This window comes from Salmo trutta, chromosome 28, assembly GCF_901001165.1.
Source record: "Salmo trutta chromosome 28, fSalTru1.1, whole genome shotgun sequence".
Lineage (NCBI taxonomy): Eukaryota > Metazoa > Chordata > Actinopteri > Salmoniformes > Salmonidae > Salmo > Salmo trutta.
The window spans coordinates 26,169,036-26,186,029 of NC_042984.1; the positions used below are offsets into that span (position 1 = coordinate 26,169,036).

At 42.0% G+C, this 16,994-nt stretch overlaps 1 protein-coding gene across 1 annotated transcript; it reads right to left on the minus strand.

Moving 5' to 3' along the window:
* Nucleotides 1-212: 212 nt before the first annotated feature.
* On the minus strand, nt 213-2,864 carry sike1 (suppressor of IKBKE 1). Its single transcript, XM_029719331.1, has 6 exons — nt 2,806-2,864; nt 2,390-2,563; nt 2,175-2,280; nt 1,844-1,986; nt 1,603-1,716; nt 213-1,485 (listed from the first exon to the last, which is right to left on the minus strand). The coding sequence occupies exons 2-6, from the start codon at nt 2,546-2,548 to the stop codon at nt 1,366-1,368; spliced, it is 642 nt and encodes a 213-aa protein (XP_029575191.1). The 5' UTR covers nt 2,549-2,563; nt 2,806-2,864; the 3' UTR covers nt 213-1,365.
* Between the last annotated feature and the right edge of the window lie 14,130 nt (nt 2,865-16,994).

The window sequence follows — 16,994 nt, forward strand, 5'->3', positions numbered from 1 at the left end:
GTTTTAATTGAAGACCTAAAAGCAATATGTCTCCATCTAGTGGAAGCCCCGAATTTCAGATCGCCATTACTTTTGAGTGAACTGGGAAATTCAAAGAACATTTTTGTCATCCTGAGTAAAGCGACATTTTCACCAAATCTATCCATCAAGCAAGTGCTCCATATCTTGCAATGTCTGCATTTCCTTTTGCTGTAAAAATAAAATCAGTAAAATTAGGCATTTGATTACAATTTATTTGACACATCAAATTAATAAATTCACTCATCAAAGCATTGAAGAAATTGCAGCTCACTTTTGCAATAATGACAAGAAAGTTTCCTGAGATGACAATGTCATATACAATTTGACAACAGTCCGTCAAGCTGTTGGATTGTTTAAAAAAAAAAAAAAAAAAAAAAAAGAGAGCCTCTAATCAAAGTTATGGTCAAACGCTAATGTCTAGAACATGTTACACTCACACACTGACTCATTGTGTAAGTATTATACCAGACATGAAAAATGTTTTTTTACACATCAATTACAGACATTGACAAAATATTTCAAATAGTTCTAAAGTAGCAGATAATTACATACAGATACAAACTGTTAATCTGCTACAAGCAAGTCAGACTGAAAATTGATTGACAATTTCTTACTTTTTAAAAACTCTGCATTGTTGATTAAGGGCCCATAAGTAAGCACATGTGAAAAGCGCAATTTGATTTGAAACATTTGGAGACAACAAGAGGTCATGAGGCCCAGGGGAATAAACATCAAGACTTGCATTTTGACAGCATAACATCTGCTAAACCATGTAGGGAGAGTTGGCATTTGGTTTCCCGTGAATTGACCACATTATTATTTCTACAATGTTGCAAGTACATTTGAACAGATGACTCAAAATGAAAAGCTAGAGACCATGCCATAAAAAGCAAATGTGATTCTCTTTGGCCAATGCAAAAGTTCACCCTCTATACTAAAACTGTTGTACAGGAGCTAATCTTTCCTGACAAAAAAAAACAGTATTCTCTCTTCTCTGTGCCTTTACAGTGCTTCATTGGGCAGCAGGAGCACCTTTGGAAATATATATTAAATGGTAACTAACAACACAAAAAATGGACTTTGTCTTAAAGGGAAGGGGTGACCGGTGGTGAAAATGTAATCGACCCTGTCTTGTGGCCCTGGGGAACTGTTCTTCTCCATGAACAATCCAAACTCCTCTCTATGGGAAGTTCTCAATTGCATACTCCTCCTGTCCTCTCTCCTCAAAACCCACTGGAGAATGTCAGAGGGGCTGGACCTCTGGCTTTCTCATCCAAAGGGTTTTGAGAAGGAGACGAGAAGAGGATGCGAGGAGTATGCAACAGATCTTCTCTATCGATTCCATCACTGATTGGTCCCTGGTTCGGCTTCTTCCTCTGTCGCTGATTGGCTGGAGTCTTCCTTCTGTGGCCTCACAGAACTCTTACTAATGGTCAGTAGATCTCGCAGCTCCTTGTTTTCAATCTAAATGCATGAGAATATTGGCCATGGGTTGATAAATAGTATTTTTATTTACCCTGACCCAGAGTCAGTCTTAGATAATAATAAAATAGTCATTTGCTTGATTTAACAACGTTTTACCTCTAGCTGGGCAAGCCTCTCTCGCACAGAGCAGTAATGCTGGTCATCCACCTGAACAGCTCTTCTCATCACCTGACCCATCTCGCATATCCGCTCCAGTTGGCTTTGCACTTCCTTCATGATAATACAAATTCAAACAAATAAAACATGACACATAGCTAATACATTTATCACATGATAAAAACAGAGTCAATGTCAAATGTTATTACATTCATTCTGAGTAGACAGAAAGGGTGTGTACCTTGGCATGGTCCTCATGAAGGCTAAGAACAGGCTTTGTGTCCAGCTCCTTCTTTTCCATCATAAGCTGTAGCATTTGCTTGCGGTATCTACCCATGATCAATTCTAGCGCATACTGGTGCTCCTCCAAAGACAGCCACAGTTCTGTGGAGATTTAACACATCACCGGTCATATCTGTGCCTCAAATATATGACACATACATTGGTGTAATATATTAACAGATTATGTTTTTCTCGTGCTGCAAACATTTGACACCGAATGACATTTGACTGAGACAAAGTTGGGTAGAATAAAATATTACAGTGATTAAAACATATGAGTTGTGTCTTGCCTCGGTTTTCTTGCTGTAGTTCCTTTATTTGGGTATTCTCTTGCGTTAACAGGACGTGAGGCTTGTACTTTGACAACTCCTGTATCTCAGAACTTTCCTCCATGTACTAGGGGAACAGTGAACAGATAAATCCAAGGCTCTCATCTATATGCCATTAAAAAAAAATACTAGATACGTATTCAGCAAGCTCGAAAGATAGCAGCAACCAAATGTACCTTGTCTGGAAGGGCATTCCCCACCTCTCTCATGCCCTGAACCTTCTGGCTGAGCGCTCCAGACTGTTCGATCAGTCCTTCCGCCGCCGTGTCGTGCTCTTTGAGCCTCTCAAGCAGCGTGCGAGCATCGCCAAGAACCTTTTCCAAAGTGCACGCCATAGCTTTCTGCACTAGCTTGATTACAAACGGAAGACGCAGGTCCTTTTTACATTACATTTGCTAGCTAAATTAGCTAACCAATCATCGAAATAGCTAACCTTAGCTAGCTAGTTACAGTGGCAGATCTTTTGTAGATTAGCGGACAGATTAAATCCTTGCTTTACTGATATACGTCATAGATAAACATGAGTATCGTCAAGTATTTCGTGAAAATTGACCAAAATATCAAGAAATACTTCAAAAACAAACTCTCTGACCTGGAGACCGCTGTTTTCGGAACAAAATGTGACTCATTAGTTTTACATCACTTCCGGTCGTAAGCAGGGTTGCGTTCAAGATAGTAACACAGTTTCTAAACCCATAGGCCCAACATCGCGAGACTTCCAGGAACGCTTTTGAAATACATAAACCAAACCAGCCTGCGGTTTGGTGTTAGAGAAGTCACTGAACACCTTTACATGCAGACCAATGTCCCGTTATTATTCGGGTACTGAAGTATTCGATTTTTGAGTTGTCATATAAACATCATATCCCGTTTACAATAACCCGAAAAAGTTTGTATCCCAGTTATGAGAAACCCGGATAAGATGCATGGGATAAGCTGATTTTAGACGGGATACTGTGGCATGTAACCATCTTATCCCCTTTACCACAGATAACAGTGAGGTTTAGGTATAAGAATATTTGCCTTTACAGTTGTTTTTCACGGTCTGCGCAGTTTCGCATATCATAGGTGTTGTGTGATGGCAAACAAATCACTTCAAAAAGTCGGCTACCTGCGCAGTTTGATCCACCATGATTCCATAATAATTTATTGTGCCGATGGACTCCGCACTCTGCTCTGCACTGGACATTATAGCGGAGCCTACTGGCCACTTTCACATCTAATTTAGACACGTTTCTGCTTATAATTTCCAACATTTGGTAGGCCATTTGTTTGTCAACTAAAGTTAGATACATGCAGCTTCTCTTCTGTCATAACTTGTTGACCCAGAAAACTATGAAGTAGTTCTCACCTGAATAATGTCTTACATCGATAGAATGAATGCGTTTGTAATCTAGTTAACATCGGTAAAGGTGTCTGTTTCGTTTAGGGACCGGGGATTAAACGCAATAACTTCAAAACAGTGGAAAGATTGGTCCTGTGCAAAATGTCTCAATGTCATCAGTTTGACCGGTTTTAATGGGAAAAAAACGGAGAAAACAATAAAACACGTTTCTGACTGCATTCAATTCCTCTTGGGTGCATCTTTTTGTGGTTGAAATACTGTTGAAATACAGTGTCAAAGATAACACATTACATGCATATTCACATTCTCTCAAGAGATGCTGAAATAATGAAATAGTATTTCTCCATTCCTGTTCCCAAGACAAAATTAACATTTTTTGTATCATTTTACTGCAAGAAATGCATAATTCTTCAAGAGTTAATGGCATATTACTACATGTGAGAGGTTATAGGCCTACCTACAGTCAGTGTCCATATTTCAATATTCTGTTTAATCATGGATACAGGGATACTCATGAGCGGGATATAGAAGGTGCATGTAAACAGCTTATCCCGAATAAGACCGTAAGCGGGATATGAGTTACTATCCGGAATACTGTGCCCATGTAAACGTGGTCACCTGAGAGTAGTGAAAAATTATTCCTTAGTTGTTCATTTTCTCGAAATCTAATGGCACAACCTAGATTCGAGCCAATGTCCTAAGTAGATGAACATGTTATTACCTCCAACCTTGTGAAAGCATAAACTGACAAACCTGGTCTCAGAGCATTTCGTATTATTCAGTACGTATTATTCAGACAGTCCATTTAGTGTGATATGTTACGTTTGGTATGATTACATAAGACAGATGGTTACCTAAGGCAAAAACAAAAGGACTTTGGTCTTTACCTCTTCACGCAATCCCTTCTCAAAGTCAGGATATGATGCCACGTTCACGTGCTAGTCGGAACTAGGAAACGTACATTTTTTTAATTGCTAACTTGTTGTAGTTAAGCCACATTCAATACAATTGGGGACCTCCGACTGGGATATATTTTTTTGAACGGTCATCCAACTCAGAATTCCAACTCGGGAACTTGGGCCTCTTTCTAGATCTCCAACTTTCCAACCTGAAGTTCACTGACATCAGGATTTGACCTCATATTTTCCAGAGTTCCCAGTTGCCTTGAACGCACCATTATACCACATTGTTCTATCTAGTTCCGACTAACATGTGAATGCGGGATCATACCCTAACTTTGTGAAGGTATTGCGTGACGATTAGCTAGCTATCGTGTGACTCAGCATGATAACGTCAATGCAATTGGTCGACAGTCTGCTGAATGGGGCGTTAGACGTTTCTCCATTCATTGCACAATAGGATTCCTATCTCCTTCTTTCTCTAATATCTCTGGGATCCGTTTTGATTTTAGCATGTAAATCCTGGTGGGGCAACTCCCCCAAATGTTTTTAGATGCATGCCAGCAAAGACACTACACAGCACAACACTAAACAATACATGGATTGCACTATAACGGCGACAAGCGGTGCCCACAAACTGTTAGGGCCTACATAAAGTTGTCCCAACAGCAGAGCTTTCTTTCCAGCACAATGAAGTGAATCCTTACCAGCACTACACTTGCCTATCAGCGGAGCCTTGTCTGACAGCAAAACAATTCATTCAGCCTTGTTTACTGCCTTTTTAAAAACATAGCTGATCTTTTTTATTTATTTTTATTTCACCTTTATTTAACCAGATAGGCAAGTTGAGAACAAGTTCTCATTTACAATTGCGACCTGGCCAAGATAAAGCAAAGCAGTTTGACACATACAACAACACAGAGTTACACATGGAGTAAAACAAACATACAGTCAATAATACAGTAGAAAAATAAGTCTATATACAATGTGAGCAAATGAGGTGAGATAAGGGAGGTAAAGGCAAAAAAAAGGCCATGGTGGCGAAGTACATACAATATAGCAAGTAAAACACTGGAATGGTAGATTTGCTGTGGAAGAAAGTGCAAAGTAGAAATAGAAATAATGGGGTGCAAAGGAGCAAAATAAATAAATACAGTAGGGGAAGAGCTAGTTTTTTGGGCTAAATTATAGATGGGCTATGTACAGGTGCAGTAATCTGTGAGCTGCTCTGACAGCTGGTGCTTAAAGCTAGTGAGGGAGATAAGTGTTTCCAGTTTCAGAGATTTTTGTAGTTCGTTCCAGTCATTGGCAGCAGAGAACTGGAAGGAGAGGCGGCCGAAGGAGGAATTGGGGGTGCTACAGGTGGGTGCTGCTATGGTGACCAGCGAGCTGAGATAAGGGGGGACTTTACCTAGCAGGGTCTTGTAGATGACCTGGAGCCAGTGGGTTTGGCGACGAGTATGAAGCGAGGGCCAGCCAACAAGAGCGTACAGGTCACAGTGGTGGGTAGTATATGTGTTTTGGTTACAAAACGGATGGCACTGTGATAGACTGCATCCAATTCATTGAGTAGGGTATTGGGGGCTATTTTGTAAATGACATCGCCGAAGTCGAGTATTGGTAGGATGGTCAGTTTTACGAGGGTATTTTTGGCAGCATGAGTGAAGGATGCTTTGTTGCGAAATAGGAAACCAATTCCAGATTTAACTTTGGATTGGAGATGTTTGATGTGAGTCTGGAAGGAGAGTTTACAGTCTAACCAGACACCTAGGTATTTGTAGTTGTCCACATATTCAGAAGTCAGAACCGTCCAGAGTAGTGATGCTGGACGGGCGGGCAGGTGCAGGCGGCGATCGGTTGAAGAGCATGCATTTAGTTTTACTTGTATTTAAGAGCAGTTGGAGGCCACGGAAGGAGAGTTTTATGGCATTGAAGTTCATCTGGAGGGTTGTTAACACAGTGTCCAAAGAAGGGCCAGAAGTATACAGAATGGTGTCGTCTGCGTAGAGGTGGATAAGAGACTCACCAGCAGCAAGAGCAACATCATTGATGTATACAGAGAAGAGAGTCGGCCCAAGAATTGAACCCTGTGGCACCCCCATAGAGACTGCCAGAGGTCCGGACAACAGGCCCTCCGATTTGACACACTGAACTCTATCAGAGAAGTAGTTGGTGAACCAGGCGAGGCAATCATTTGAGGAACCAAGACTATTGAGTCTGCAGATGAGGATGTGGTGATTGACAGAGTTGAAAGCCTTGGCCATGTCAATGAATACGGCTGCACAGTATTGTTTCTTATTGATGGTGGTTAAGATATCGTTTAGGACCTTGAGCGTGGCTGTGGTGCACCCATGACCAGCTCTGAAACCAGATTGCATAGCGGAGAAGGTGCGGTGGGATTCGAAATGGTCAGTAATCTGTTTGTTGACTTGGCTTTTGAAGATCTTAGAAAGGCAGGGTAGGATAGATATAGGTCTGTAGCAGTTTGGGTCAAGAGTGTCCCAAACTATGGCTGACTTGCTTAAACAAATGTGGTTTCTACTGACAATTGAGATGTACAAACTATGGCATAAGGGAACGATGAGCGAATAAGAGGCATTCCGTAATTTCGATTAAGACATTAATGAGCGAGCGACGACGGACGTAGTCAATATAACTGTGTTCAGCACTGTTCAAATGTACAGCGACAGAATGCAGAATATGGGCTGCTCTTACAGTATTTTTCCTGTACACCAAGTCAGAACCGTAGGATAAATAAAGGGGGAATATAAGCAGACAATGAAATCTCTTACAATATTCGATTTTGACATTTCTCAAAAACAGGTTATAGGCTACCTGTGCAGCACTACCAAGTCAGAACAGTAACGTTAGGTGAAATTAAGTGGTGAAAATAGACCAAATGATTAGGGTGAGGCACATGGTCTACTAACAGCTTACTACACAACATACACTTAGTATTCATTTCTTAGCTATAGTATACATATCTCCCTTGCATATTACATAATTTATGCAGCAGCATACAATACATTTTTGGACTCACCTTGGCTTGTGATGTGCTCACATAAACATGAAGGTGGAGCGGCAGTCCTTTGTGGGCAAATTTTGTCATCAAACTTTGTCATCAAAGTCTGGCATTCTCTGGATTTATGGTGTGAACTCAGAAAAAAAACACAGCCACTCCATTGAATAGCAGGCTACTGGTTGCTTGGCAATGCTTGCAGTTAGCCACTGACTCCTTCCAAACGACTCATTGTTGAATTTGCGATTTCCAACTTGTTGTGTAATCTTTGTCCAACCGCCGATGAGCACCGATACGTTTTATCTATAATGTCTCTTCATATGACAAGGATTAAAAAGGATTTGCCAGTAGATTGCCAACTTGATTCATGATGATGACTGCTAGCTAAGACTTTGAAAGTAAGATGTTGACATGATCTGTTCAATCAAAGATACTGTACATATAGCGTGATTTGACGTCATTTTATCTGTGGCCAATGACCTTGAGCCTTCTTGGATGGGCACTTGTAATATAACTCTATGGCAGAACCCAAAGGGCTGACATGTTGGATGTCTACCCTTACTAAGGACTTAAACTTGGGGATGACGTCGTCTCCCCATAAGGGACAGAACACTGAGCCAATCACGGCGCAATGCTCCTATTTTTTGCTGGCTCGCCCCACCACCACAGAAACCTGGGGTGGCAGGCTACCTGGGTTAGAGCGTTGGACTAGTAACCGAAAGGTTGCAAGATCAAATCCCCGAGCTGACAAGCTAAAAACCTGTCATTCTGCCCCTGAACAAGGCAGTTAACCCACTGTTCCTAGGCTGTCATTGAAAATAAGAATTTGTTCTTAAATTTGTTGCCTTGTTAAATAAAGGTAAAATAATTTTTTTTAAGAAAGAGCTGAAACACCAGCATTTGGAGCTGCCTTACTCAAGAAAACAAAAAAGAAACTGTGTGTATGTGGCTTTATTAATGCAATAATATATATATTTGACATTGTTTGCAAACTGATGTGACACATATTAATGCTAAAATAACATACAAAACAGGCAAGCTCCCCCCCAAAAAAGTATATTTATATACGTATACATACAGTTGAAGTCGGAAGTTTACATACACCTTAGCCAAATACTGTCATGTCCTGACCAGTAGAGGGTGTTGTTGTGTAGTTTTGGTCAGGACATGGCAGAGTATGTCTGTGTATGTGTGTTCTGGGTGTTGTATTTCTATGTGGGTCTGTGTGGCTCCCGATCAGGGACAGCTGGTTATCGTTGTTCCTGATTGGGAGTCATATAATTAGGAGTATGTTTGTCACTTGGGGTTGTGCTAACACTGCTAGTTTTGGTATGTACGTAGCCTGTTGTTAGTTGTTTTGGTTTTTTTCTTTTCTCCTTTTCTCCTTTTCTCCTCCTCTCTCTCTCCTCTCTCCCCCCGTGGATACTTTGCTCTTATATATTAAAAAGATGAGTATCTACATTTCACCTGCTGCAGTTTGGTCTCAACACGGCTGTAATTATGACAAATACATTGAAACTCAGTTTTTCACAATTCCTGACATTTAATCCCTGTAAAAATTCCCTGTCTTAGGTCAGGTAGGATCAACACTTTATTTGAACAATGTGAAATGTCAGAATAATAGTAGAAAGTGATTTATTTCAGCTTTTATTTCTTTCATCACATTGCCAGTGGGTCAGAAGTTTACATACACTCAATTTGTGTTTGGTAGCATTGTCTTTAAATTGTTTAACTTGGGTCAATCGTTTTGGGTAGCCTTCCACAAGCTTCCCACAATAAATTGGGTAAATATGGGCCCATTCCTCTGAACAGAGCTTGGTGTAACTGAGTCAGATTTATATGACTCCTTGCTCGCACACACTTTTTCAGTTCTGCCCACAAATGTTCTATAGGTTTGAGGTCAGGGCTTTGTGATGGCCACTCCAATATCTTGACTTTGTTGTCCTTAAGCCATTTTGCCACAACTTTGGAAGTATGCTTGGGGTCAGTGTCCATTTGGAAGACCCATTTGCGACCAAGCTTTAACTTCCTGACTGATGTCTTGAGATGTTGCTTCAATATATCCACATAATTTTCCGGTTTTGGAGCAGTGGTTTCTTCCTTGCTGAGCGGCCTTTCAGTTTATGTCGATATAGGACTTGTTTTACTGTGGATATAGATACTTTTGTACCGGTTTCCTTCAGCATCTTCACAAGGTCCTTTGCTGTTGTTCTGGGATTGATTTCTACTTTTCGCACCAAAGTACGTTCATCTCTAGGAGACAGAACGCATCTCCTTCCTGAGCGGTATGACGGCTACGTGGTCCCGTGGTGTTTATACTTGCGTACTATTGTTTGTATAGATGAACATGGTACCTTCAGGTGTTTGTAAATTGCTCCCAAGGATGAACCAGGATGACCCAGACTTGTGGAAGTCTTAAAAAAAAAATTCTGAGGTCTTGGCTGATTTCTTTTCATTTTCCCATGATGTCAAGCAAAGAGGCGCTGAGTTTGAAGGTAGGCCTTGAAATACATCCACAGGCTTTTCCAACAGTCTTGAAGGAGTTCCCACATATGCTGAGCACTTGTTGGCTGCTTTTCCTTCACTCTGTGGTCTGACTCATCCCAAACCATCTAAATTGGGTTGAGGTCAGGAAATTGTGGAGGCCAGGTCATCTGATACAGCACTGCATCACTCTCCTTCTTGGTAAAATATCCCTTACACAGCCTGGAGGTGTGTTGGGTTATTGTCCTGTTGAAAAACAAATGATCGTCTACTAAGCCAAAACCAGATGGGATGGCATATTGCTGCAGAATGCTGTGGTAGCCATGCTGGTTAAGTGTGCCTTGAATTCTAAGTAAATCAGACAGTGTCACCAGCGAAGCACCCCCACAATATAACACCTCCTCCTCCATGCTTTACGGTGGGAAATACACATGCAGAGATCGTCCGTTCACCCACACCGTATCTCACAAAGACACAGCGGTTGGAACCAATAATCTCCAATTTGGACTCCAGACCAAAGGACAAATGTCCACCGGTCTAGTGTCCATTGCTCGTGTTTCTTGGCCCAAGCAAGTCTCTTCTTCTTATTGGCGTCCTTTAGTAGTGGTTTCTTTGCAGAAATACGACCATGAAGGCCTGATTCACACAGTCTCATCTGAACAGTTGATGTTGAGATGTGTCTGTTACTTGAACTCTGTGAAGCATTTATTTGGGCTGCAATTTCTGAGGCTGGTAACTCTAATGAACTTATCCTCTGCAGCGGAGGTAACTCTGGATTTTCCATTCCTGTGGCGGTCCTCATGAGAGCCATTTTCATCATAGAGCTTGATGGTTTTGAGACTGCTTTTGCAAAAGCTTCCAAAGTTCTTAAAATGTTCCGTACTGACTGACTTTCATGTCTTAAAGTAATGATGAACTGTAATTTCTCTTTGCTTATTTGAGCTGTCCTTGCCATAATATGTACTTGGCTGCTTTGTGTGATGTATTCTTGTCTCTACCTTCTTGGCCTTTTTGCTGTTGTCTGTGCCCAATAACGTTTGTACCCTGTTTTGTGCTGCTACCATGCTGTGTTATCATGTGTTGCTGCCATGCTATGTTGTTGTCTTAGGTCTCTGTCACGCACTGATCTGTTTCACCTGTCCTTGTGATTGTCTCCATCCCCTCCAGATGTCGCTTATTTCCCCCAGCGTATTTATCCCTGTGTTTCCTGTCTCTCTGTGCCAGTTTGTCTTGTATGTTTCTAAGTTAACCAGCGTTTTCTTTTTTTTTGTTGTTTTTTTGTTTTTTTTCCTGTTCTTTGGCTTCTTGCATTATTTAAAAACAATTTTTTAAGTCCTCCTGCTTTTGACCCTTGCCTGTTTCTGGACTTTGTACCCACCTGCCTGACCATTCTGCCCGCCTTGACCACGAGCCTGTCTGCCACTCTGTACTTGGACTCTGATCTGGTTTTGATCTTTTTTCCTGTCCTCTACCATTCTCTTGCCTACCCCTTTGGATTAATAAACTGTGTAAGACTCCAACCATCTGCATTTGGGGTCTTGCCTTGTGCCTTGAGAGTCTCGCTTTGTGCGGTGTTGTCTCTCTTGTTATGTGTTTTGTCCTATATTTGTATTTAATTTATTTTTAATCACCCATCCCCGCATGAGGCCTTTCGCCTTTTGGTAGGCCGCCATTGTAAATAAGAATTTGTTCTTAACTGACTTGCCTAGTTAAATAAAAACTCCCTCCAGTAGGCATAACTGCAGGAAGTAGGGTTGCGGATGGTGCTGTAGCACCCCCTGAAGAATCTGATTATTTCATTTTTTAATCAGCTATATTTCTTTTTTGAAAACATGTATTTTTAACAAAAGTTGTGCACTGGGCCTTTACTAGTCGTGTATTAGCAGACCGTCTGTAGCGCTGGCAAGAAAAAAATATTTTCTGTCAAATTTGGTCTACAAAAAAATTAATGGCTTATTTGCTACTTGAGGTTTATTTGATTGAATAGAAGTTTCATAATGCTTAGGTCAGCGTTACCCAAACTCTGTCCTGTGGGGGCACGTTTGTTTTTTTGCACTAGCACTATATTAAATTAATGAACTCTTCATCAAGCTTTGATTATTTGAATCAGCTGTGTAGTACTAGGGCAAAAAACTGAACAGCCATCCCTTGGGGTCCCCAGGACCTAGTTTGGGAAACACTGGCTTAGGTTGTTACGAGTATACTGATATAAGTACGACACGTAACATCCCCGCGACATTTAGAAAAACACTTTATATTGGAGTTGTCTTGAGATGACTATGCATATTCATGAAATGCGGCTAGTAGCATAGCATCTCTCCATTGAATACAGGCGGTTCACATCAACAACCCTCATCGAATATTCAGGAATATCAAAAAAATAATTTGATATATCCACCAATTCAAAGAAAGGTTAGGCGGGAGCTAGACAGCCTGCCGTGCCACTTTGTGAACAACAATTTATTGCATTTTTTAGGGGGTAGATCTCGGCCACGAGGTTTCTCCCTCGCCTCCATAGAACCCCGGTAGTCCCCGACACCTGCATTCCCGAGAGAATCCGAAGTCACCCAAGTTCCCTCGGGAATCATCGGGGACTGGCGACTCGTCTCCCCCAGAGCCCATGCAGCTGGGCAGGGCTAGATTGTATCTTAATGAATGTTTACATAGGCTGAGCTCTAACAGTTGCCTGTATTGTGGTGCTACAGGACTTTAGATACCCGCCTGTCCAGTAAAAGACCAGGCTCATCAGTAGGTACGAGTTCGCTGGTGGGCCATACTGGGAGTCTCCGAACTCCCATTACTCATACTCATCTCCATGCTATCCTGCTCTGGGGTGACCGGTCTAAATCTCTCCAGGTGCTCATGGACTGGGGCTGACGAGAGCTTCATGGACGCTACCCTGGTATCTGAGTTGGGTATCTCCACACAACTCCTCTCTATTCCCATAGATGCCAGAGTATTGGACGGACGCTCCGTTGGCAGGGTCACTCACAGTATGGTTCCCATTAACCTGCGAGTGTCGGGCAATCACAGTGAGTCCATACAGTTTCCCTGGCTTTCATTTGACAACGTTTTTGATGGACCACCATAGTTCCTGACGTCTCCGCATTCGTTGCCGCCTGCACTATGTGCGCACAGAACAAGACTCAGTGGCAAGCTCCGGCTGGCCTCCTTCAACCACTCCCTGTTCCTCACCGCCCCTGGTCCCATATATCCCTGGACTTTGTCACTAGTCTCCCCCCGTCAGATGGCAACACCACCATCCTTACGGTTGTGGATAGGTTTACCAAAGCCGTACATTTCATTCCCCTTCCCAAGTTGCCCTCAGCCAAGGAGACGGCCCACCTTAGGGTTCAGCACATCATCCGGATCCATGGACTTCTGGTCGACATGGTCACCGATCATGGTCCTCAGTTCTCGTCCAACTTCTGGAAGGCATTCTGGACCCTGATTGGGTCATCGGCCAGCCTGTCCTCTGGGTTTCATTCCAAATCTAACGGCCAGTCGGAGCGAGCCGATCAGGACCTAGAGACGACTCTTCGTTGCCTTGACTCTGCCAACCCCACCACCTGGAGCCAGCAACTCGTGTGGGTGGAGTACGCCCGCAACACCCTTCCCTGCTCAGCCACTGGTCTCTCACCCTTTGAGTGTTCCTTCGGTTACCAGCTTCTGCTCTTCCTTCAGCAAGAGGAAGAAGTCAGCATAACCTCGGCCCAGATGTTCGTCCGCCGCTGTATGCGTACCTGGAAGAGAGCCCGGTCCGCTCTTCTTAAGACCACCTCCAGGTATTGGTGACAGGCGGACCGCCACCGGACCCCAGCTCCCTGCTATCGTCTCGGGCAGAGGGTATGGCTTTCCACTCAAGATCTGCCCCTCAGAGTCCCGTAAATTTCCCCCTGCTTTATCCGCCCTTTCCTCATCTCTAAAATCTTTAACTCCACTGTTGTTCTTCTTCTGTTGCCCTGCACTATCCGTGCACATTCCAATTTCCATGTGTCTAAGATTACACCTCTGTCTCACAGCCCTTTGTCTGCCTGCCATTCTGTCCCTTTTTGAATCTGCCTTGGATTACGAACCTCTGCCTTCCCTCAATCTGCCCTTTTGCCTTCCCCTTTGTTATAATAAATATTCTGAGAACCAAACCATCCGCCTCCTGTGTCTGCATCTGGGTCTCATCTGGTGTCGTTGTATCACCTTAGTGTATGGGTCAGTCAAATGGGTGTCGGGTATAGGGTTGGGGACCGTTCCATCATGATAGGACAATAAATAAATAAACTTGTATTCATTTATTTTAAAATGTATATCCCATACCTGGACAAAATTGAAAGCTCTCTCTCACAACCCCTGTTCACAAACACACACGGGCACTGGGATTTGCAACCATTTTTCTTTTTCCCTCACTTAACTCCACACTTTTCCAAACCCCACCTTCCATCACAACACATCCACACATACCCACATACTGTGCTGTGTTTTATCTCTACCATGTTGATTGAGTTCTTTTGTGTTTCAGTTCCTTATATTTGAAGATTAATATTTTACTAATTATCTTTTCTTCTAATGTTGTCTTATCACTTTATAAAATGGTATAAATGGAAAGTCTAATACTAATTATTTTCCAACATTCCCTATCTAGAATGGTATGGTGTTGTTCTTGATTTTCTCTATATTTTTTTTATTACAATCCCTACCATGGCTAGTATTGGGTGTTCCATTATTCAACTCCTCTATGGGAACTAATATTTAGAATAGCCATGGAGTAGTCTTTGTGTCTCTGAACATTTGGTTATCAATATACAGTTTATTGACTATGAGAGATACACGTTTTCCTTTTAATCTATTCTCCTTGAAGATTGGGTACAGAACTTTGTGCCGCTCTGCAATTTCCTTCGGGACCTTATCATTCCTGCCTATTTTCATGCCCAGGCCTTTAACCATTATTTTATCTTAAAAAAAAGCAAATTTGTCAACAATTGGGCACTGATATCTCTGTCCCAAACAGTGTACACGTTTGAGTTGGATTTTGTCGACAGCTTCGCGTGGGAGAATTCCTTCACCACATTTTCAGAAACTTCACCTTCTTTTTCTTGGATACCAGTAAGTACCAGATTTTCTCTCATAGATCTAGTCTGTATGTCAAGTAAGGCTTCGATCAGAAAGATGTTCTCCTTTTTAAGTTAATTAATGTCCGTTTCAATTTTATTGACTGTCCCTTGTAGCATGTTTGTTTCTGTCTCCATTGTCACAGCTTTTTCGTCACTCATCTCAAGGCTAGCCTTCAGGTCCTTTAAGTATGCCCAGTTTGTCATTTATCAATTTTTACAGATCGGTTTCCACACTTACTATTCCCGGGGGTGAAAAGCATAAATCGTCTGTGTCTGTCAAGGGGTCGTGTTTTTTGTTGTTGTTGAGATTCCTTGTTTACTCTCCATCATGTTTGAGTGTTGCTTGTTTTCGCAATATTTGTTGCTACATTTTTCTAGTCATATGATTTGTTTTGTGTTGTTATCCAGATTGAAGGCTATTACCCATGAAAATGTAAAGTGCTAATATTTAGTCTAACCTTCAGATTTTGAACATAACGTTTTTATCTTGAGGCGATCTGCACCACTGTGTTCGGTCCGCCATCTTACCTCACGCCCCTCTGTCTCTCTCATTGTTCGGGCGAAGAGACATCGATTATTTTTTGTTGGTAATCAAGCCTACTACTGTTGTGTCATCTGCAAACTTGATGATTGAGTTGGAGGCGTGCATGGCCACGCAGTCATGGGTGAACAGGGAGTACAGGAGAGGGCTGAGAACGCACCTTTGTGGGGCCCCAGTGTTGAGGATCAGCGAAGTGGAGATGTTGTTTTCAACCTTCACCACCTGGGGGCGGCCGTCAGGAAATGCAGGACCCAAGAGCGTCTGCTAAATGACTTAAATGTAAATGTAATCCCTGTCTCTCTCTGCTGTGTGTGCGTCTTGCTAGCTATAACGCAAATGGCGAGGCGCTAATGCTCATTTGCTAAAACTCAAATTGCTAGGGGGCTGGGGGAAAATGTAGGGAAAATGACGCCACATAGCTTCAACCTAGGGATTTCGTTGCTAATTAAGGTAACTACTTTGAGGGAAAATGTACTTTCTACGATTATAATATGTTGTTGTCTCACCTAGCTATCATAAGACGAATGCACTAATTGTCACTCTGGATAAGAGCATCTGCTAAACGGCTCAAATGTAAATGTAAAATGTACCTGCACACTTGGTACACACTCTTGATGGCCACAACTGGGGTCCATCAAATTCTGACACTAGTGTAGCAAAGTCAGGGGGTAGACCAGGGCTTGAACCCACAACTTTGACTGTTAACCCAACACCTTAGCTGTTATGCCTTCTTGACAAGAAGACTAGGTGTTGGGATTAAGGTCACTACAATAAAGTGGTATGGTGAAACCATTGACATAAGTGAAGGCCTATGTGTCATAGTTATTTGGTAGATGCTAAGTAGATTCCTTGGGATGTCCCTACCCTAAACCCTAACCCCTACCAATACCTTAATCCTTTAAATGTCAACTTCAATGTGGTGATGTCAGATTTGGACTTCCCAAGGATCCCACCTTCGCATTTTTGTTAGGGAATTTGCTGGGAAAATACTTGCCAAGTATTTCTAGTGCAGATCAATGCTGTATATAGATTGCTGATGCTATGTACTAGCCAATGAGAGGCTCTGAAGCCACCGTCCACCATATTGTTACTCTTCGAAAGGAGCAGTCCTCCATAGGAATGAATGTAATTGTACAGAATTTCAATAAATGTTTCAAGGACAAAATTACATACATTTATGAATGTATTTGTTGTAGTAAGGACAGTAATATTATTACTGCCTAAAAAAAAATATTTAAGAAAATATTTTTTATATTTCCTTTTATTTATATTTTAAAAGTATGCATTAAGGCAGGTATACCCAAACGGACGGCAATGCCATTGGTGGTACGCCAAATAAAAATGTTATTCACATTTTCAAACAGTACATTTACATTTTTCAACGGGGC